Source organism: Excalfactoria chinensis, chromosome 5 (genome assembly GCF_039878825.1).
Source record: "Excalfactoria chinensis isolate bCotChi1 chromosome 5, bCotChi1.hap2, whole genome shotgun sequence".
Classification (NCBI taxonomy): domain Eukaryota; kingdom Metazoa; phylum Chordata; class Aves; order Galliformes; family Phasianidae; genus Excalfactoria; species Excalfactoria chinensis.
The window spans coordinates 12897637-12920991 of NC_092829.1; the positions used below are offsets into that span (position 1 = coordinate 12897637).

At 38.3% G+C, this 23355-nt stretch overlaps 1 protein-coding gene across 1 annotated transcript; it reads right to left on the minus strand.

Moving 5' to 3' along the window:
* Positions 1-3370: 3370 nt before the first annotated feature.
* On the minus strand, positions 3371-21458 carry BDKRB2 (bradykinin receptor B2). The gene is made up of 2 exons (XM_072338922.1): positions 21371-21458; positions 3371-6016 (listed from the first exon to the last, which is right to left on the minus strand). Exon 2 carries the CDS (start codon positions 6012-6014, stop codon positions 4869-4871), a length of 1146 nt encoding a protein of 381 aa, XP_072195023.1. The 5' UTR covers positions 6015-6016; positions 21371-21458; the 3' UTR covers positions 3371-4868.
* Positions 21459-23355: the final 1897 nt, after the last annotated feature.

Here is a 23355-nt window from a genome sequence, read left to right on the forward strand (position 1 = left end):
TATTTCATTCTCGTTGTGAAATGCTTGAAAAAGTCAAGCTATATGACTTGACTTTTACGTGAACATAAATAAAGGTCTCGAGTGCAGGTCAATGCCAATTAATAGTTCCTTTGTATGAAAAACAACGTCAGCAACAGTGGCAATTTTATCAGCAGCTCCAAACCTCTCTCTCAGTGCCAACACAATCAAAGACAAACTTTCTCTGAGGTTTTTGCTGTGAGAACTCTTTCCTGTCCAGCTGGTGTAGGGAAGATGATATCGCATATGTGGTGGGCCATGCGAAGGAGTTGGGATTAGAGCAGAAGAGGTGTTTGGGAATGGTAGCTGAAACCTGGAATCACTGAACCTTTCCACCATTTTTGAAAACCAATGTCATTTGCACACCGCTATAGCTATCTAGTGCATGAATCTCTGTGAACATTACTTCTCAGGATTGTGTGATCGTGTCTGTATTTTATCAGACATGCAAAATGCAATCTGCATTTTGTTTCATTACATGAGGCTTTATAGACTGAGACTAATTGTCTATAAACCTAAGTTCTTCATTTTAATTGCCCCCTAATCTGAGCAATGAGAAAAAATCGGATTTGATATATATCAGATTTTTAAATACAAGTATCTCAAGTACACATGTGTATCTTCAATTTCTGAAGGAGCACTGAAAAGGTAACAAAAGGCCTGGAATGTTATTCACTTATAAACTAAAAGAAAGGAGATTTATTAGAAGTTAGGGGGAATTTTCTCGCAGTGGTACAGGCTGCCCAGAGAGCTGTGGGTGCCCCACCCCTGGAAATGTTCAAGGCCAGGTTGGATGGTGCCTGGGCAGCTTGAGCTGGTGGGGGGCAACCAGCCCATGGCAGGGTGTGGGAACTGGATGAACTTTAAGGTCCCTTCCAACCCAACCATTCTATGATATGATTCTAAATGAGAACATAGTTCTTGTGGGCTGTCTACCCAACAAATTCACCATCTCTCCAAATTCTTACTCCACTGCATTCTCGTTTGATTAATTAGTTAAAATAAAGGATCGTGCAAGGCTGCACTCTGATGTCACATGACGAATTTCCTTATCATTGTGATAAATAGTTTTATTCTAACTATTCTAATTTTGTTCATTAAAAACTTGATATATTATGGTACAATTTACAGAAACTTGAAAAATTGTTCTGTTTGAACACAATCACAATGGAGAAAATTCTAAAAAAAATCCAATATTTGATGTGAAGCCTTAAAGACTTAAAGAATTCAAACACTTCTATTTAGACAGTAACTTATTTCAACAGTTGTTTATTTTACTAAACAAACGAAGTTGGATTAAAGATATAGATCTCAAGTGAGACTATATGCTTCACTTGTGTCAATGTTTTTTTGACATCTCAATCAAAGTTTTTATTTTGGTGAAGAATTTTTTTTGAACACACAGTGTAAAGGATCCTAATAACCTGCAGGAGGTCAGTCTTTAAACATCTCATCCCAGACTGAGTCACTAAGGTAAGTGCAGTGGAAGAGTAGAACTTCGTCATAAGCTTTCCATAACTTCCTCTTTGCTTACGCTACTAGATTTGTGTTGAAGTTATTTTTTCATGAAGAACATTTGAGCAATAACAAGAAGTTTGGAATTCAGCCTTGCTCGGACATCCACATTTTCTTACAGATGTCAAATATCAGTTGGTGGCTACGTCTAAAACGTAAATGGTAAAAAATGCAGACTTACTAAAATCATCATTTCAAAATGGGATCAAAGCCTCAGTTTTCAAGCCCAACTCCTCTTTGTTAATCAAGCTTCTGATTTTCTATTTTTTGTTTTCATGCTTAAAACTTGTTTTCAGCAACGAAGAATCAAAATTACAATTCTATGCATTTCATGGAGATTGTAAAATGAATAGCATTGAATATAGGTGCTGCTCTTAAACATCTTAGAATCTTAGGCTGAGTTCCTTACTTCTCCACGGAGTGTCTGCACAAACAGCAACCTTATCCTATCCAAAACAAGCATCAGCTGCTTGGACTAACTCCTTGTAAGACTGTTAATTTTGTTTTCCAGGTAGAAACAATAATCCACTTGAAAAAAACAGGCAGTAAAAAGTTCATCGCTAATCCTGCCCATACCTGCCCAGAGCAGTGCCAGTCATGGGCTAGGAGTAGAGAGGCTGGAGAGAGCAGCTCAGCAAGGGGGGACCTAGGGTGCTTCGACAGCAGCTAAGTGCAGACCAGCAGTGTACTCTGGCAGGCAAGAGGCCAAACTGCACTGAGGGATGCATTATACACGGCCAAGTGGTCAAAAGAGGCGGTTGTCAGCTATATTTAGCATTAGTGTGGCTTGACGTTGCATATGGCGTTGCAGACCTAGGCTCCACGCGCTAAAAAGGTTGTTAGAGTCCTTGGAAGAGTCCAGTGGAGGGCAGCAAAGCTGTGACAGTGAAAGGCATGCCCTGTCAAGAGGGGCTGAGGGTGCTGGAGAAGAGGAAGCTGAGAGGAGACCTTGTTGATCCCTGAGGATAAGGAGCAGGAGGTGCCTGGCTCTGATCCTGGAACTGATAGAATGGGTGGGAATGACACAGAGCATAGAACATTAGGAAAAAATTCTGTACTGTGAATGTGATCAGACACTGGCATAGACTTCCTAGGGAGTGCCCCATGCCTGTCAGTTTTAAAGAGGCATTTAGGTAATGCTTTAACTTTAGGTTACCCTTGAAGTTGTCAGGTAGTTTCAGACCTTCATGGTTTTTGAAGGTCCCCTCCGACTGAACTATTCTGTTAAAATTTCAGCTGGGATTTCATACAGTTGCTGTTCCTCTGTTTTTACTTTGTTACCTGCATAACTGGTATGTGCCAGTTCTAGACAATATGTGATAGGTCTAGAAAGTGGGTGACTTGGAAATCAACCTATTGCATTCTACAATCTACAGGATCTGATGGAAAGTCTTTGCCTTCTGTTGGTATCTGTGCTTTCATAGAAGAGTAAAGGCTTTAGGCAGGCAGCCCATCCTGCAGACAGATATAGAGGGCACCTACAGGTTATTGGGTGCCCCAAGACCTCAGAAAGAAAAGGAGCATCTGCTGCTTTGTGGGAAATTGAGCTACCAAGGTGCAAAGAAAAGCTACTGAAAGGATTCCAGTATCTTTATCCATCTTAATTCATCTTTTAACTACAAAAGGAGTTGAGGGTGTTCAGTATCATTAGAAATGGGCTGACCCAAAAGAAAACTGACCTAAAGCATTTAAAATAGCTAAAATTCTACTCTTTCAACTTGCTTTCTCTTGGTACAACAGGAAGTGAAAGAAGAAGGAAAGTATCTGTTAACAGTTGCACATCTGACAAGTCCCTCCTAACTAAGAGAACTCCAGCTAAAGAACAAAACACCATCATATCTTAAGGTAGTTTATTTTCTGTTGTACATACTGTATAGCAAAATAACACATCTACTTATTTACATAGTTTAAATTAATGTCATATTCTTTACATGTCATAACATTTTCATATTTTACTTGTCAGTACCAAATACTCAAAATTCTCTTCCATTGTCCCCATAACCTCCCTATGGTTTCACTTAAGGGTTATATGAACAACATGCTCCTGAACAAGACAACATTGGTAACAGAAAGACTTGCAGTGTTTCATCACAGACATTTTGGACAATATCTATAACAACCAGTATAAATATTTATGACATAGAATTACATACAGTGTGTGTTTAAATGAAACCAGTAGAAACTGTTTATAAATTATCTGCAGCCGTCTAAAACCTGTAATTTTTTATAGCACATTCACAAACTTCAAGAGCATTTCTTTATTTTAATTACTTATCATTTTTAAATCCAGTCTAATTTATGAATTTTTATCTTGCATTTTAATCAGACTAACTCTATAAATAAAATGTGGGTAGTATTAGAGTCTGGAAATGCCATATTTTGAGTATTCTTAGCATTCAAGGCCCCTGTAATCTTCAGTCGTCTTTCTAAGCCAGTGAGGTGATGCTCTACACTATATTTTATTTCTTCTTCTTGTGAGATTATGCCTGTTGTGCTGAGTATTTATCCTTCCATGAAATAATATTGCAAATATTAATTATGCTTTGTGAATATTCAAAAACAAGTTTCTGAGCTGAAGGATAGGTATGAATGTAAATAACATTAACTCCAAAGGAGCTCTATTTAGTGAATGCTTTACCTCTCTGCAGGAGTAAAGTGTCTCCTGCTATAAAGAAAACTCCACTGCCTTCGTGAGGTTTGCTACAGCCTTCCTTTCTTTACTGCACTGCCTTTTCTGAACTATGTTCCATACATACAGGCAGATGTAAATCTGATCCTATCAGTCAGAGCATTTGCAAGAAGGCCCAGCTTGTAAATCAAGTAAAAAAAATTACTTTGGAGCAAACAAAAAGAAAACTCAGAAGATGACCATATTTGAAAAACCATTTCAATAATAATCCTGGTGGATTCATTTAAACTTACATAAACACAACTCCATCCTATCAAAAAATGTACTTTATCCAAGGGTATAAGTACCATAAGTAGATGCATGACCCTTACAATAGCTTCTAGACTGGCACTCTATTCAGAGAACTGTACGTGCATTCTGACACTTATACTCCACAGAAATTCAATCATTTCAAATGATACATGCAAAAAACTATAATTCAGCCACAAAAATGTAAATATGCTACAAAGACTGATTCATCCAAAAGAATGACCAGTCATGTTAGAAGCAATTCACTGTATTGAGTTAGCTTTAAGACCAAACCTTTCCCTCAAATGAGGAATGCTGCTATGTGTTCATTCTTCTGGCCCATAGCAGATGAATATTAGTGGAGAATGATACATTAAAAGTGTTGTTTGTTTATTTTTTCCATTATGAACAAATTGTGCTATTGTGAGAATGGCAAAGCAGACTTTTTCCTTAGATATTCACTTGAAATGGAAGTTCTTAAAGTTTCCAGGGAGTTTTCTGTCTTCACAGACTGTGATCTTCTGCACCTTTCAGGGATCAAGCCCTTGTAGAATTCCACTGCTTTCTTTTGGAAGTGCTTCCCAACGATAACATACAGGACCGGGTTCAAGCAACTGTTGCTATAGGCACAGTAGATTGCCATCTGTGTCACAATGTCATTGATTTCTTGAAGGCATTCCAAATTCCCTGCTATGTAGCAAACTGTGTCAATGAGCGTGCTGATCTGGAATGGAAGCCAACAAATGACAAACAGCAAGAGCACAGCAAGGACCAGCAAGGTGGCTTTCCTCTCTGTCTGGATTAACTTCAGCTTTTGTAAATTATTACTTTGTAATGCCTTGATGATCTGAGTAGTGCAGTAGGTGATTACACAGAGTGGGATCAAGAAGCCCACAGTATTCAGCAGGCAATTGTTTGCAGGGTACCAGTAGGGGGTTGGATAATCAAGAGAGCAAGCTGTGATGTTGTACTCCTTGAAATACTGCAAGTTTCGGAACACCATTGTAGGTGAGCACATGAACAATGAACACATCCAGATTATAAAGCTATTCCACTTGGCACAGGCTGTTCGCCGCATCCGTCCCAGAGACATGGTTTTTACCAAGGCGAGATAGCGGTCAATGCTCACTAATGTCAGAAAATAAATGCTGGAATAAAAGTTCATGTAGTTGGTTGTGTTGACGGCTTTACAGAGGAAGAGGCCAAAAGGCCACTCATAACCATTCGAAATATTAATGGCCCAGAAGGGTAAAGAACTGACTAACATTAGATCAGCAAATGCCATATTTGCTAGGTAAATTTCAGCCACAGAGCAGCGACTCTTGTGGAAGCACAGGACGATAAGGACAAAGGCATTTTCTATTGCTCCCAGGATAAATATAATCCAAAGGAATCCAGGCTGAAAAGTCTGTAGCCAGTTCCATGTATCTGGATTAACACATCTGTATCCATTTGTCTGATTCACACTGGAATTATTGTGGAATCCTGCAGGACTGATGGTAAACTCCCATGTGGCCGAAACATTGGTAAGTTGCGTAATGTTTTCAGTTGTGATGGTAACCATTCCTGTGCAGAGAGAGAGGGAAAACAAAACAAAACAAAAGGTAAAATGAGACTGCTAGCTCATTGCGTTGAGGGTGATGATTTCTTCCTTTTCTTATCTTTGTGTATCAATATTCATAGTCTCCCAAAGAAGAGATGCATCACTGTGAGAGTCTGCTTTCACCTGGAAAGCTCACAAGCTTGTGGCATGTTTCTCAGCATTTTCCATCTTCTGTTAAACTAGAATTTGTGGAATTCAGTGGTGTTTTCTCTCCACACAGCTCCTTATTTTTATAAAAAGTCTCCTCTCACAGAATACATTAGTATTTGGAAGCAGTGTGGCTTTGTCAACTCACTGGAATCACCTGCATGTTTTTGTACTTGTGTTAGCATCTCTTTCTGCAGGCTAGTCACAAAAGAGATGAATGGTACCAATCTTTGGAAGGGAATCCAGTTTTAATAGGTCCATATTAGGTGAGTTGGCAGGTTGGCAAAGATAGTGGCCATCACATAAGCAAAGATCTTAGGAGGTGGACTTGTTACAGACCCCTTCCAACCTGGGATATTCTGATTCTATTACCTGTATGCAGTGAAGCTTCACTGAGCTAATTTGACTGTAAGAGCACAGTGTGAAAACCAGGTGTTGTATTGTAAACATTCAGAACAGCATAGGGTCTTACAGGGAATTATTTAAGAAGATAAATCTCAGATAGGCGTTTAAATGTCACTAGGATCAAACAGTTGAATGTCCAGATTCCACTTGGTGCTGTTAAAATGTATGCTGTGGAAATTATTGCTATGTTTCTGAGACTCTGACTGACCAAATATAAGAATCCAGGCCTGTACGCATAGTTATCTGGACTAGATGACAGCAATATTGCTTGTGTTATTCCAGGTCTTTAAAATACCTCTGATAATACTATTGTTTTACTGGAAGCTTTTCAGATGTATTTTTAACTAAAACATTTTTCTGACTCATCTGGTAACTTGGTAGTGAAAACATATGTAATTCCTGGAAGGATTAAGTTCTCATTCATGTTCTGGTTAATGCATTAGTTTGTTGGTAAAAATCAATGCTGGGTATGCACATTGACATTTGGCTGTTAGATGAAGAACTGCTGAAAAATGATGACCATATTTTGTGTATTTATTTTAATTAAGTACTGTAGTGCTTGGGAACCAAACGCAAAGATCAAGACTGCATTTCATTAAGTATAACAAAACCTCTCTGCCATAAAATTTACAACACAAGTGTCAGGCAGTACAGGTCAACTGGATAAAACAAGTGAGACTGAGAACATTTAGGGATGAAACAGTACCCCCAGCTGCCCCTCCCCTGACAACTCCATACCGTCCCCTCTGGCCCTGTTTCTGTCATACAGAGCTGCTTTGCCCCTCCCTGTGAGGAGCTGCAAGCTGCCATAAGCCTCCTCTCAACCCCCTCTACTCTGGGCTGAGCAAGCCAGCTTCTCACACACCTTCCCCTCTAGACCCTTCACCCTCTTTGTAGCTCTTTTTCCTGGCACTTCATGCTCTAAAAATGTGAAGTGAATTGCTAATGGACCAACAGAAGGTCATCTGAGAACAGAAGTTCTGTTGGGTGATGCTGTAAGCAAAAGCTGTTGTTTCTGCCAGGAGCAGGCAGCAGCAGGAACTAAGTGCATTATGAAATTCTTTGAGGTTGAATATCTGCAGTTACTTAATAAGACATTCATTAGTAATTCAAAGTCATAAAGGCTATGATACTGTTGGCATTTTCTATGCCTCTTTCTCATAGTTATGACTAATAGGAAAGCAAGAACCAGGAATTAATTTTACAGCAAACGGAAGCACAAAAACTGCCCACTGATTGATGATATTTTTCCTTTAATTCATCTTTTAAATGATTGTGCTTTAGAAAGGAAAGACCGAGAACTGTTTAGAATAAGTTACTTCTGTCACATTACTGTGGTGTAGGAACAGACTTCGGGACATAGTTAGATTGAGACCAAGACTTGTGCTGTGCAGCTCCTGGCTGATCTGTCTCCTTGGTCCTGAGCTCAGACCCTTCTGTAATTGTTAGAAATGAGGGCGTGAACGGTGTAAAATGTGCTAATCATCATTACATGTCCTATTTAAACAATCGCCTGGGGCTGTTCTCTGCAGCATGGGGAGAAGTCATTTAAACCATGTGCTTACTGAATAAATTATGATTTACACAACATCAATTTAGAAAAGAGATTGATCTGTCATTGTCTCATCTCAGGCCAGTGAAAATAAGTGCAGTCCCCTCACAAAGACATAGTGTGCGCAATGCAAAGCAGTTTTAATGTCTCATCTGGAACTGATTTTATCTGGTGATTTTGATGTAAACTGTCTAGTTGAAGCAATTTACTATTACTGATTATGAAGGACTGCTGTAGTGGGTTGAATTTTGTACTGCTGAAGTTCACCTCTTATTATTGGATACTTCATCCTTTACAGTCAGATAAATACATTGTCAGTCACTGTTTTTTGTTGTTCCAGGATTTTCATGTGTTGTTCTTGTTGTTGTTGTTGCTAGTAATATTGGGCATAAACAGCAAGGTTTTGGTAGTCAGAGGCTGCAGCATGGCTTGTGTGGCAGATTGCCATGTCTTGCCTGTGCAGGTGGCACCCAGTCCTCTACTATTTTCAAACACTGTCCTGAGCAGTGGAGCAGGGATTTGGGGGTTGGTTATTGCAGACGTATGTTGAGCAATGGCACGATCTTGCTGAGGCTGCAAATAAGGTAATGTACTGTAATTTCTATGATCCTGGATTGTTTACAGGTAAGAGAAGAGGGACCCCAAAAGGTGGCAGTCACAAATGCCATGACCTGAATACTCAGAGCTGTGAACAGATATTAAGACCTCGTCGTGGCTTTGCCTGGAAACCTGGTGGGTTCTTCTACTGCTCAAGAATGGTCTTGTATGTACCATCCTGGGGGGGATGGGGGATACCACAAGAGAGATGTAAGAGGAGCAGAAAGTCAAAGATAATTCCCAGAGTCCAGGAATCCTTGAGATAAATATTAGGTGAGGATTTAAGGTTTTCACACTACTTCTGTACATGCTAGAGCCTATGTCTGAAGGTGGAGATGCAGAATATGATGAAGCACGATGGTAAGTCCTCTGAAGATCAAGAGCTGCAAAATAAGGAATGCATATGCAGGGGAAAAAAGCTCAGAATTCAGTTAATAGTCTTAATAGATATGAATGAGTTCCAGGAAAGCTGAGATCTTCTCCAAATGGAGAAATGGCCACGGTGCACTGAGTGAACATTTTTCACAGTCAGATTTGGATACCTCTGACAATGGTGTTAAACTTTTATTGTAGTATGCTAAATATTTGCTAGTGTGCTGAGATGGAGGGAGAAATAATCAGCAAGAACATGGGACAAAGCACAGGATAGAAAATGTTGCCATGTGACCTCAACCTTCTTGACTGCTTGTTTCTTGAGGATTGGGAAAGATAAATATAAACTGTTATGTAAATGAAGGTATTGGAGACCAGAATGGGAGGGAGGAAGAGGGCTATCTTCCTTAAACTTAGCCAGAATACTCTGTGTTTGATAGTTTATGGACTTTTTGCTCTCGGTATCTAAATTAATGATGAGATGTTTGAATTACACTGACAAAAATATAGCATAAACATTCCTTGAGGCAAAACTGTTTAGCCTATGGCAATATTTCCGATTACAAAAGTACTGAAATTACAAGCATGATGTAATATTACAGGTTCTGAAAGTTTATGCTTTCTCTTATTTGTAAATTATAGCCACATCCTGGTATGATCAAATTGTCCACAAATTACATCGGCTAGGATCGTAGGGTTGAAATGAGTCACTACAGGCCTTCACGCTTCTATTTCTAATTTATGGTCTCCTACAATAAACAGCCCTTCTTTTGCCCTCAGGCAATAGTAGTAGGTTTTTTTTCTTTTCTTTTTTTAACAGCATAAGGTAGATGCTCATTTTTCTTCCTGTATTAAGTTAATGGGGTACATGCACTGAACTTAGAGAAAGAATATTCAATTAAAATGAAACAGCATGTTTCATTTTGTGGCCAAATGCTATTGCAGAAGTTTACTCATGCCTCCAGATTGTGTGCCCTGAAATAAAGTGTTATAATACTGATGTTGTACTCAACTTTAGGGCTCTTATAAGCTGTTTCAGGTAAGGTTTTATTATTTATCAGAATGTAAATCAATGTTTTTGTGAGATTACAAAGAAGCAATTTGTGCCTATCCTATTCCCTGCAATGATTATCTCCTGCTGTCACAGTTATGAAAGCTATTATATCAGACCTATTTGGTGGTAGTGGCTGGGAGTTGGGTATCCAGACCAGAAATTCATTTCAATGATAAAGATTCAAAACGAAGGCCTTGTGAAGGCTGGATAGAACACCCAGCTGAAATCCACACTGAAGTGTGTGTGGAATCATCCTAAGCAGTATTTTGTGTTTATATAAGTACTGCCAGAAGCTGGCTTATCATATGTACATGTAGCTTTATATACAACCACGTGATGATGGTACAGAAGAGCAGAAAATCTGTGGGGAATAAAATAGTTTTGAGTGGCTGCAAATTGAGAGGGGCATTGGCTAGCTTCTGAAATATGAGACTTTACTGACATGCTTTTTTTAGAAGAAAGATCAGCTGCAAAAAGAAACAGCAGAACACCCAAGACCTGCCACAGTCTTCAGCCTAAATCTCTGATCCTGTGCAGACCTGAGGCTGTTCCAATGCTATTTATTTTTCTGAGGATTTGTTCTCCTTAATATCCCTGAAGACAGCTTGGGAAGCCTACTATCCCTTGGTGGTGCCCACTAGTCTAGCAGCCATGCTTCTTCATGCTGCTATAAAAACTACAATAAATGCAACAGAGGAGCTGTCAGAGCCACAAGAAGAAGAAAAGGCACCTTCCTGACAGATCTACTGTTACTGAAATGAGAAATAACAGGAGTTTAAAGGATGCTGTTTGTAAGGGTGGTTTTCTGCAGCATGGTGCTTACTAGAAAGTCTGTTTTCTGCCGAGTGAAAGTATTACTTCTGCTTTCTCAAGGGCCTATTATGTTAAAATTTATTGATTTGAGAAAATAAGATGTGACAAAACTTCCTCTAACTGATGCATCTGAGACCATCTGACAGGTCATAAATGTTTGCCATCCAAGGATATGTAGGTTTCATTTTAACGCATTTAGAGGGTTTCATTCCAGGACAGTGTTTGCAGGGGAAAGAGATTTTTATTGTTTCTCAATTTATTACGATGTTATGACATAATTTCAATGCATGTCCTTTATCTTCACAGCTGCAGATCCAATAGGCCGCAGGATGGACAGTTGATGGGATAGCTTAAGCAGAAGTTTTTTTGGCAAGAACTGAAAGAAGTCACAAGATCAAGGCCATCTTCTCTGATGGGACTTATCTTTGGAATTTGTTTTTAACAAAAAACACAGAAAAGACATTTTCTTTATGATTTCTGTTCTTTCTCTTTTAGGCTTATTTTCAAAGCTGCTTGTTCAACTATTTTTCTCAACTTTTACTATTTCAAAAATCATCTTTCTCATCTGTCCCCATTATATTTACTCTCTTGCTTCCATCCAGACCAACAGCAATGGGATTGGTTGTTTCCCTCTCTTAGGCCTTAGAAAGCATTTGAGTTGTGTCCAAATATCAAAAATGTATAATTGTGTGGCTGTTGTGAAATGTGCTCTGAAAGTTACTCAGAATATCCTTTTAATTCTGCTTTACTGAGCATGTATTCATTATTATGGAGAGGCAGAAGAAGTGCCTGAATAATTCTTAATAATAATATAATATAGTAATAATAATAATAATAATTCTTACCTTCAGTTTCACGATGAAATTATTTATTCTCTGCTTTTACTGCCTCAGTGGCTCATTTCTAATTTCCGCCCTTTGTATAAGTAACCTTCACTTGGCTTTAGCTCACATGATATTGTAAATCAGCAGATACTTCCTGTGGCAATGCTGGCTTAAGCAGTTCCTGTTCTTCATTCTCCTCTGCTGTTCCTTTCCACCCTATGGCTACCCCCGCAATTACTCTTCAGTTTTACGAGCCTTCATGCTGAGCCAGATTGAGGAACCTGGGACAAAAATAACCTTGTAGAAGGAAAAGCTTTTTAATGAGAATCTATCACCAGTTTGTCAGAAAATTGAGGCAATGAACAAAAAATGAACTTTTTACTTCTTAAAATAGAAGATTTTAGAGACTCTCTGGTGTGTAAAGCTGAAGCACACCATGGAACAGCAGCCATTACACCGCTGCTAAGAGTCAATTATATTCGATAAAAAAGGAAAAATGCGTATTCTATTAGAGCAATTATCTCAATAACAAAGAGTCTAAGGCCAAAATAGACTACTATTCTGTCCCATGGGTGGGATGGGGAGACACACACTTTCAATACTTGCTGCTGTAATCAACTAAAGAAAGATGTGGTAAGAACAGAAGCCCAATCAAGAGCGATAAGGCACTTCATATAATATTTTTTCCAAACTGATATCCTGAAAGCAGTCACCTTGGACTCTCTAGTAGTATGTTTTTCCTGAAAAATCCCATACTTTTCATCACCAAATAACTTGGGATGTTATATTTCAATGCTTTATATATCCTCTTCAATAAATCCAATAATTCTGATAGAATATGATATCTATGTGTAAAATAACTACAATTGAGATAGTGAATAGCAGAACAAAATGGCTGAACTCTTGTTAGAGCTGGTAGGAAGAGGAAAATCTGAACTGAATCAGGGAAGGGTAACTTTATGGAAAAGGGCCAATCTCACTATGAATTCTACATGGATTTGATCTAGATATAGTGGTGGTGTTCATCCTCTGATTTGTTACTACCTATTTTAGAAACAGTTCTACTAAAAGCAGAATGTGCTCCAATTGATGCAAATGGCATTTAAGCTTGAAGTGGCTGCCATTCTGAAAGTACTTTTTTGTTACTATAGTTTTATTTAATCTGAAATGAGAAATTGTCATTTTTACCATTAATGTCTGACCTAAGATCGAAAGAACAAGATCTGAAAGTTTCTCCAGCCATTAAACCATTCAATTTCAACTTTTTCATCCTCAGAAGTTATAAAAATACAAAAGGATGAAACCTTGAGTAACGTGATCTTACCAGACCACTGGCCCAGACTATGGCAAGAAGTTAGTCTTTCTTGCTGCCTTCCAACTTGGATTATCCTAGGATTCCTAGTTTGTGCTTCTTGTACTAATAATTGAAACTTCCAGTTGAATTTAGCCCAACAAACAGAAGCAGAATGTCAACAGAGTAAAGCTCAATAAGGATCCTTAGGATGCTATGGACATTTTGTTGAAAGCAACATGTGGTCCGGCTTTTGCTAAAGAAGCTTTTTGCTGATATCAGGACAGAGCTATGGCTCTTCAAAGTCAGAAAAAGAAGTAGAGGTAAGCTGACTTTAACTGACTGAGTTTTCAGAGAGGGCAGAAGGGAGCCTGGATGCCTAGGTTGGGAGGTGATGCTGTGGGCTGACCTGCCCAGTCACATGTGCTTGTCATAGAATAATGAAATCACAAGGTTGGAAGGGACCTACAGGATCATATAGTCCAAACGTCATCCCATCAACATTACTACCATGTAGGCTGTTGTGTGATACAGTGGACTGTTGGAGTCACGTTTCAAATGTGTGTTATCTATGTAGTACTAAAGTATGTACTGTTAGATTCAGCCTTCAGATATTTATGTTGCTTCACTTATCTCTTTAGGTGATCATAGGGAGAAATGTGGAGAGGAGGAGATTTGGAAGACTTTAGAAATGACATTAAGTCATTATAGCATGGGAGATGCATAAGAGAAAAAAAAAACAGTTGTTTTGAAGAACAGCAGCAGCCAAGTGTGTGGGAGACCATTCAGATGCTTGAATATGGGTATTTTGGAATGAGATAGCGCCTCTGAGAAGCTCTGTATTTCTGGAGCCATGCAAGATACCTTGGAGTTCTTGAAATAACCCCAGATGCTGCTGGTGACACTTTGCCATTTGATATTAGTAGAAACTAACAAATTTTGAAGCTTAGCAGAGCATTATAGGGACTATAAAATAGAACATTACGGTTATAAAATGAAATGCAGAATTACAGCAAAAGAGGAGAAGGAAAAGAGTCTCCTGGGAATTAATCTATTGAAACAGTCCAGGTTTTAACAGCTGAATGAGAGAAGATGCTGATTTGTTGTGGAAAAAATGATTGACACATAAAAATATGCTTAACAACAAAATATACTTAAAATCAGAAAAATAGTTAATTTTCTGTATTTTAAATGAGTAATTTTGATGAGGTGCTCAGTGTGTTGCACTTTGGATTAATGTTGTTTTTAAGTAAAATTCCTGCTTCTTGTCTTTTGGGACACTGGGAATGCTATGTAAAGCTCTGCGGTACCTTGGCAACAGCAAAAAGAGATGAGCTAGAGGCAATGGGTAGTTTTTATTTTACTTCTATGTGTTTTCTCTGGGGAAAAATAAATAAATAAATTTCTTGGTATTTCTCTACCATGTACAGTGGGAATATCCTGCAGAAAGCACTGGACAATATGAATACAGCAACAGAGGTGGGATAATAACAGGAAAAAAAACAAACAGTAAATTCTGAAGTATTTCTGTTCCCAGGAAAACAGAGCAACTGATACTCCTTTACTTGCCTTGCTGTATTGGTTGCACAGAAGAGTTGCTCAGCAGAGTATGAGACTCCACTTAAGGCTCCCTCATTGATAAGCAAGTAGATGTCCTGTTCAGCTCTACATTACTCCTACCAGACTTCTTTGGTCCTGTCTAGCCATTCCTTTTTTCTAACAGCAGTTTTTTCCTGGGTATCAGCTCTAAGTTCTCGTGACTAGGTAAAATGTGAAGGTCTAATGACCAAATAATGTTTATTCATGCTGCTTCCGTTGTGCACTAATTAATGTTGAGATTTGCCTTTCAAATGAATGGCTCTGTGCCCTGAAAGTACTTTGCTTCTAGCTTCTAGAGAATCTTTTAACAGCCATTTAGGCAAAAACGCAGATTTGCCTCCAGTGACTCCAATTACTACCATGTTTATGCAGATATTAATGGCATTTACAATAATGCAGCATTTTCTGCACATTTTCACAAGTGAAGCTCACAACTAGGACTTTTGAGAAAAAGCTAATTATCTCCAGTAGGTTTTACTCTTGAGTTGATCAGACTCTGCTACATTTTTACAGCACACTTTGTCCTGCTGCAACTAAGATTTCATCTGCAGATACATTTATCCTCACCAGCATGCTGTTGAGTCTGTGCATGCAGGTATCTGAAAGTATCACACTCAGAATCTGTCTTTTCTAGAAGCGAGTACTAACAGAATGCTTTAATAACTCCCGAAAAAGCATAAAATATATGGACGTCTTCATCCAGTAAAGGCGCAGCTTTCAAACTTCAAATTGGGCTCAGACAACAGAATAGGCTGAGAAGTCTGATTAACCATATAACAGTAGGTTTTCTTTTCTACTTTGTACTCTCTGGAGAACCAAGCACCAGACAGTTCCTTTCTCAAGGAGGAGAAACTCTGTAATTCAATTTCAATTCAGTGATAAACTTCAGAAAGCCATTTTGTCTTGCCACTTCCTAGGTCAAACTTGCCCACCTCTGTTTATACTCGAGCAGCTGCAGCAGTCATTTCATATTATTTTTGTGTCTCTGTTCCTGCCTTAGCAAATGTATGAAGCATTTGTAATTGGAAATGGTAAGCTTTCAGATAAATAGGATATAAATTACCACAATGAGTACATCACAGAGGAAAGATCAAAACCATATATATACTTAGTGTGTGTGTGAGAGAGAGAATAACTATAGTGAACCTCAGATTGCATTTCAGTTATTTTGAAAGCCAGCACTGATAAAATTGAATACACTCCCCAAAATAGTGTGTTTTCCTGCTGAAAACATAGCAGAACACTGATGACAACTTTTATGTGGATGTGCGCAGTATCTCTATGGCAATGCAGAATGAAGCATTCAAATAATGTTGATAAATATTTGTTGATTAACTAGATTGTATAAGCAGTCATGTGTTTTTCAAGTCTGTGTGGTCTGGAAGGCTCAGGATACTTCTCCAGCTGAGAATTGGTGTGATTTATAACACCAATTTAGAACAAACAGTATTTGGATTATGATCTTATTTTTGCCTTTTCGTTCTTTGCCAGTGTTCTGAAATTGAACTGAGTGCTAATTTATTGTCCTCCCTTGTTAGCAGCAGGAGATGTCAGAGACTTGCTGGAATTTGATAGAGAAAATCTGTTTTTCACTCTGTGGCCACATTTTTTGAGCACAGGCGGTTGCCAAGATTTGTCTATCTGCTCTTTTGAGATTATGAGTATTAACAAAAAACATGGTGAGGATTTCATTTGAAAGGCTTTTTTGAATACATACCTAGCCCCTTCAGAGAATTCTTGTACCCACAGCTAGCAAAAACAGAGATCCTTCTAAGCTTGAACAGTCAAGTGTTTTGGGTTGTCACTGTATGGCTATGCAGTATAACATGAGATCAGAGATACTGTCCTGTCTGTACAGTAGTAACAATTAATGGATCACATCTTCCCATACCTCACCTATTATTGCAGCTCTGTATGAAATGCTTTCCTGAATGTCAGAGAAGGCTAATTTCCTTTTTTCTGTTAAAAGGACAACAAAAACTGAAAATTTCTTGAGAAAAAGATAGAAAAATGTATTTTTTTCACAAATAATTTGGGAAAAATAACAGGAAAGATTTTGGAGATGTGCCCTCTGATTTTGAACAATGAAGGAGGTATACAGACAAGTAGTTTGTGGCTCAGCAAGAGACCCAGACTCGCTCTTGAGCTCTGTGGCCATCCAAATAGTTTATTATCTGTACAAAGGGAAGCAGCTCCAAAAAACATTGAGAATGAAAGTGGCCAACTCACTACAGTATCCACAAGGAGCTTGCTTTAGAAGGAAGATGCCTCATACAAAATTCTTAGTTCTGTGGTGCCCATTCCCCAGGCAGATTTCCCTTGAACAAGTGCACATGCTTTGGTTTCTTGCTGCTACAAAATAATTCAAGATTCTTTCATTTCTTCCTTTTGCCCCTCCCAACTTTTTCATGAAACAGAATTTCTACCTTCTGACCAGCTTGGTTAATTTTGAAAAAGATTCTCATTTAAGTTTAATCACTTCCCATTTGAACTCAGGTACCTCCAATTTTGCAGACACTGTAGCATATAAAGCTCTCTGTGGCATGTAACAGCCCTCCGCAGCAGACAGAAAAGTCTTGTGGCAGTCTAGGAACAGGTGGTGAGGAAATGAGGGGATGTGAGTTCTGGAAGAGAACATAACACTGTTAAAGAAAACACTGGAGAAATATTACTAATTGGAAGGAAGGAAGGAATGCTGGAAAGAAGGTAAGAAGGGAAATAGGAGTTTAATCTCCCAAGAGAGAAAAGGGCTTGAAAGCAAAAAGGAATGCATAAGAATTTCTGTTTGCGTCAAATACGCACCAAATGAATAAGAGCTTTTACCTGGCATTTCCATTCAAAATGTTATAGAATGTGGATTTTTTACAAGTGCAGAAGAATGATTTTCCCAATGTCTCGCACAGCACCATATTTACACTTTAGATGCCAATGGGTAGACCAACTCTATTATGGAAGGAAACAAATTGCTGTCTTGCATTTCTGAAAAAGACTGACGTTTCCAAAATATTGCAGGAAATGCCTTCACAAACTGACTCCACTTTGTTACTTTTCCTTCCTTTTAGTTCTGGGAAATACTCCTCTTGCTGAGCCAGCTGGCTGGAATTTCTTGGCTATGAGGTGACTTTTGATTGATTAAAAAAAATGTTTCTCGGAGAAACAATGTAAGTAGAATGTGAGAGCACACAATCCATAGCTCATGCAACATGTCTCTACCTGTGTTTTTACAAGCACATGTGTTATAGATCTAGATCAAGTGTGAATAATATCCCCTCTGTACTCAATTTGCCTTCCTGTCAGATTTGTCATGTAGGTTTAACCAGGCTGAAATAGCATCACTTTGAAAAAGAACTTGCAGCTCACCAGAAAAACAAACAAACAAACAAACAAATGAACAAGCAAGAATAACACCATTTAAAAAGCTCTCAGATTTTAAGACAACACCCTTCTGTAAGCTGCCAGTAGGTTTTTTTCCATCATGCGATTCTTTTACTTGCTGTAAATCTCTATAAAGAAGACAAGAATTTTTGTTAATTAATCTGCTCATGAGGGTTATTCCCAGATTCTCATTACTTGGATACTTCAGTATTAACTGTAATAAATAAAATATAATACTTGCCCAAGCAAAGGAGAAGAAATAAACAAACATGTAAGTGTCAATCATAACGGATGGACACATCACAAACGAATGACAATATATATAATTATATATGATAATTATAATTATATATAATGACAATATATATAATAATGTATAACTTTTTGTAGCAAGTTAAAATGTGGGGACCAGGAACCAAGTTTTGGAGTCAGAGAGTCTGAGATGAATTGATGGCATAGAAATGAGTACAACAGAACTGGGTGGGTATAGTGATTACATAGAGGAGCATGCACTTTACTTCTCTGACAAGATGCTAATAACCTCTGTGCAAGTGTTTCTCTATATTCCTATGACTGCATAGATAGAAAAGAGAGAACATTTCCACAAAACAAAGATTTCATAGTCATTTTTAGTTCCACAAACCATTGTTTGTTGTTGTCAACAACAGTTGGTCTTCAAGACTGAAAGTGCACACTGCTGGCTCATACTTACTTTTCTGTTTGATCATTGTGATTTCATACCAGTCTCTATTGGACAAACCAAACCTCTTCTCTATATGATGTTTACCAAGGGATGTCCTCTTCCTTAGCTGTTCTAGGATAGGGGCTCACCTAGCTGGCTGGTCCGAAAAGGTGAGGACACATGCAGCAATGTCACTTTAAAGCATTGCTGCCTCACCTCTCCCCAGTCTACCCCACTGCGTGTTCCCACTTTAGTGCTGTAGGCTGTGACTCTTTTGCAGATGTCACAAGTACTCAAATGGTATCACCAGCTCAGGAAATAGATTCACTTCAAGCAAAGTCACTTGTTTAACCTTTCCCTGATCAGGAACACTTTACAACAGCACAGGAAGGAGAAACAGAAAGGCAATAGCAGTGCAGATCCATAGTGTAAGGACAAGCTGGAGGCTGAAAGCAGCTGTACCCAGAGCCAAACCAGCTGTAGAGGACGGGCTAAGGACGGCTTCTGCCTCCACTTTGAGGCCCTGTTTGTTGGCAGTCATGCATCAGCAGAGCAGGAGGACACCTTTCATCTGTGTGTGTGTAAAATTTGAAGTATGTAAGAAGGAAGAGAGACCAGTGTTTAAATAAGGCTGGGGAAATCCAGAAGTTTAGAGTGGAGGGAGGGTTCTAAAGACCATTGGTGACAAAAGAACAAGCCTGGCTTATGTGTAGCTTTCAATGAAAAAACAGGTATTAGCTAAATGACATTTTGATAGAAAATATATATTCTCTCTCTCTTTTAAATTTCACATTAACACTGCTAATGAGCTCAGGTGTACATTTGTTGCTGACGGTTACTAGGAGGGAATGTGTTTGTTTTGAAAGCAAAGCTCAATTCACTAACAAGTCTTCCTGGATTTGCAGTAAGATATTTTTTCCTACTCTGAGAGCAGTGGGGTTTGGGTTTCTAAAAGCTTTTTGCCTCCCTCATTCCAGGAAGAAATAGACTAGATCTAAAATATAGAATAGATCTAAAACTGACCGTTCTTAAGAGCTGAATTTTAGCCTCTTCATTACTAACAAGCTAAAATTCTTCCCAGTATCTCTTGTTTTCTATCTATCTGAGACAAGACTTAAAACATGGTAACACTTGCTCTGAGAATACAGTTCTGAGATATTATTTTTCTAGTGTAGATCTGAGATCCTTAGTTGAGGAAGCTCTAACTCAAGAGGGAAGGCTGGGCTTTTCTATTGGGTTGGCAGTACAAAATGTTCAGGTAACTCTGACTTACTCACTTACTCTTGTTCTAGCTTGTACAGGACTCAGTGGAAAATCTGACAGAACTGTTCTGGAGATATCTCTGCTCCTCTAGCTATCCCATCATCTTTATTAACTTAGGTACACTTATCTCCTCTGTATGTTTGTGCTCTTTAGACTGAAAAGACAGATACACTTGGAAGTGTCTGAATGATTCTGAAGTGTGAATATGCTTCTCTTCAATTTTTTCCTTAATGAATTTCCAGGAAAGAAAAAAAAAAAAAAAAAAAAAAAAAAAAAAAAAGCAGAGAAGAGGGGAACCATATGACAGATGTTACACAACATCCTGATACTTCAGATTTAGGGATTCTGCTGCAAAAAGAAATACATTATTTTCTAGCTCTGATCAAGCTTCTCTAAAAAACTACGTACAACTGTTCAAGATAAAAACACATTCTAAGCTTAGGAGATGGCATCTGTACAATTACATACAACGTATCAGAACCAAGGATTCTAATGACAAATTGTGAACTATTTTGGCTGCGTGACTGTTTTGTTATTACCGTTACTATACACCGCTTACAATACTTAGTAATGGAAAATACTTAGTAATGGAGTAGCACATATTTCAACATTTGGTCCTTTTGTTATACCATTCTAATTACAATTCCAGTTCTAAGCTTTTTATTTTTATAAGCATCTTGTAAATCATGCTTTTGCAGTATTTTTTCATTTTAATATAAATATCAGAAGGAAAGCAATAGAGATATTTGAAGGTGAGCTGAAACCTTTCTTTGTTACATGAGAAATAACTCAGGATGTTTAGTCTTAGCCATTCAGTCAGTACAGATGAGACAGGAAGGCAGCACAAACACATCCACGCTGTGGCACAAAGTTGACAATCAGAACAACAAACAGTGAGAAGACGTTGAGGGCACACAGAAAGAACTGTCACTGCCTTTTCCCTGGTTCTTGTTAGGTAAGTTCTCAGCTGAAAATGAAGTTAGCTACTTGTACTTTCTGTTCTTTCATAGCTAAAACAAATAGAACACGCTGACTGCCCTCCAGAAAGAACAGGTTGTTTCCCTCACGTAGCCCATATCCGACAGTCTGTATGTCTCTGGCATCCTGAGCGCTCTGAAATAAAGCTTTGCAAATATTTCACCTTTGCAAAATGTGCCAAGTTAGCACACTGCATCAGTGATAATTATTTTCTTCTTCTGTTTCTGGAATGTTAATGATGCCAGTTCTTTCCTAATTGAACTAGAAACATATTAAGAATTCAAGAAGCGGCTATGAAAAAGTAACGAACTACTGGATTTAGATAATGAGAACTTTTCATATGAAAAAGAAGTGGAAGCACATACCTTGACTGCAAATTTGCTACCGAAGAAGTACAAACAAGTGAGTGCAACACTTCTCAGTGAGCAGCCACGCTCCTTCTGTTGTATGAATGAGTGTAACTTCTGATTTTCTGCCCCTCCCTGAACAGAGCAGACTCATCCCTCTGTTGATGACATCATATTCCTGGACTTTCTGCTGTACTGTATTTCATTTCAGGATTGCAGCTTTTTTGCTGTAACCAGCATGAGACCATTTGTATTTGACTACGGGTGGTAAACAATACAAATCAAGTTGAGATAATGACATCCCACAGAGTGTGTATGAAACAGCCATATGTGTTTGCAAAGAGCCTCCAGAATTGTAAACATACATGCATACAATCTCAGTCCTGATCTCAGGTGATGGTGTGTGTATTTTATTGTTAACTGCTGTTAGACATAAACAAGAACTAAACAAGCTAGCTTCTTGCAAGACTCGAATCTTTAAAACAGAAAATAACAAATACCTTATTTATGATCTTACATTCTTCTCTTTCATGGGAAGAAATGTAGTGTTTATATTTCTCAAAAAGAAAGAGCATTGCTCTTCCTCAGCAGAAATCCTTGTCTGCACTCAGTCATCAGAGAACTGAAATCCCAAATGCCACTTAAAGTTTTAAGCAGTACTAGAATTTCTCCAAGACTTTGGAAGAAATGTCCGTAGGAAACAGAGTTATACCCAAAGAGTCTTTTTCCTTTGACAGTGACTTTTATTCTGAATTTGAGATAACAGCAGAGCCGATTTTTCCACATTTGTTAGAGACATAGCTGTTTTTCTTCTATTTATGCAATTAAACTGAAAGCTGAAATGACAGTCATGGCTGCAGCATTCCACACAAAGAATACGTCTTCATTCAGAGGAAAAATTAACAGAGACCAGCCTGCTCACTCTGTTTCACACACATTACTAATTCTGAAAGTAAATGTTTCAAGAAAAAACTTAGAGCTAATTATAGCCTATGCGGTCTATTTTGTTATCAGTTTTATCTACCAGACAAAGCATTTGGCCCCTACTCTCCACTCCTTCATCTATTGTTTTCGAATACTGCCCATAGTTCTTCCAACAGGAATAAAAGCTTTGATTTCCAGTCATTTCCCTTTTCTTTTTCTGAACCTGTTCTAATACAAATAACACATTTTTTCTTTATTTACTGCTGAAAGTTGACTCATATTTTCTTATTAACCATGTCGTCTGCTCCATCCCTCCTTGCCCTGCAGTAGTTTTAGCTTATCAGAAAATCCCCAAACTCAAATCTTCCAAGGTCTCAAGGTTTTCATCCTGAACTCCTTGTTTAGTCCTAACTTTTTAGTATCGAATAAAACATTTTAGAACCATATTTAAGAGTTTCTTCTTTTGTTTTTCCTTGAACATAACTTCATCTTGCAACTGAAATACAGTAAACTCCTGCTTTGTTTTTAAAATCTTTTGTTTGTTCATAAGAAGGATTTGCCAAGCTCATTTGTAGCATTGTAACGAAACCCAGAGTTCTACTCTGCTAAACCTGGAGAGTGCAGGTGGCCTTTTGAGGAGCAGATGTGGGGAGTTCTACTCTTCATGAGGCTGAAGCATTTGCTGCCAGCAGCTACTTGGCTACCAGCACTAACTTCTGAAACTGGAAACAAATACACTTGCCCTTTTCAAGGGCTTTAGAGAGGCTAAGCTGTGCAAGGGAAGAATCATGAATGGTTCATGAGTGTGAGGAGGTGATAAGAATGTGAGCTGGGCTTTGTCTGTAGCTATTAAGAAGCTAAAACACGGAATCTTCAGTATTTTAGCATAAAGCTGCAATAGCATGAACTCAGACAGATGATGAAACTTTCTCCTTTCCTATCACACCATTTTCTTGTTTTCCAGAGGGTAACTGTCTGAATGGCTTCAAGAGACCACAGCTGAGAGTCGTAACTTGTAATTGTGGAAGATTTAATCAGCTTGAGTTTGGTTACAAGTGAGCATTACTGTTTGGTTAGGA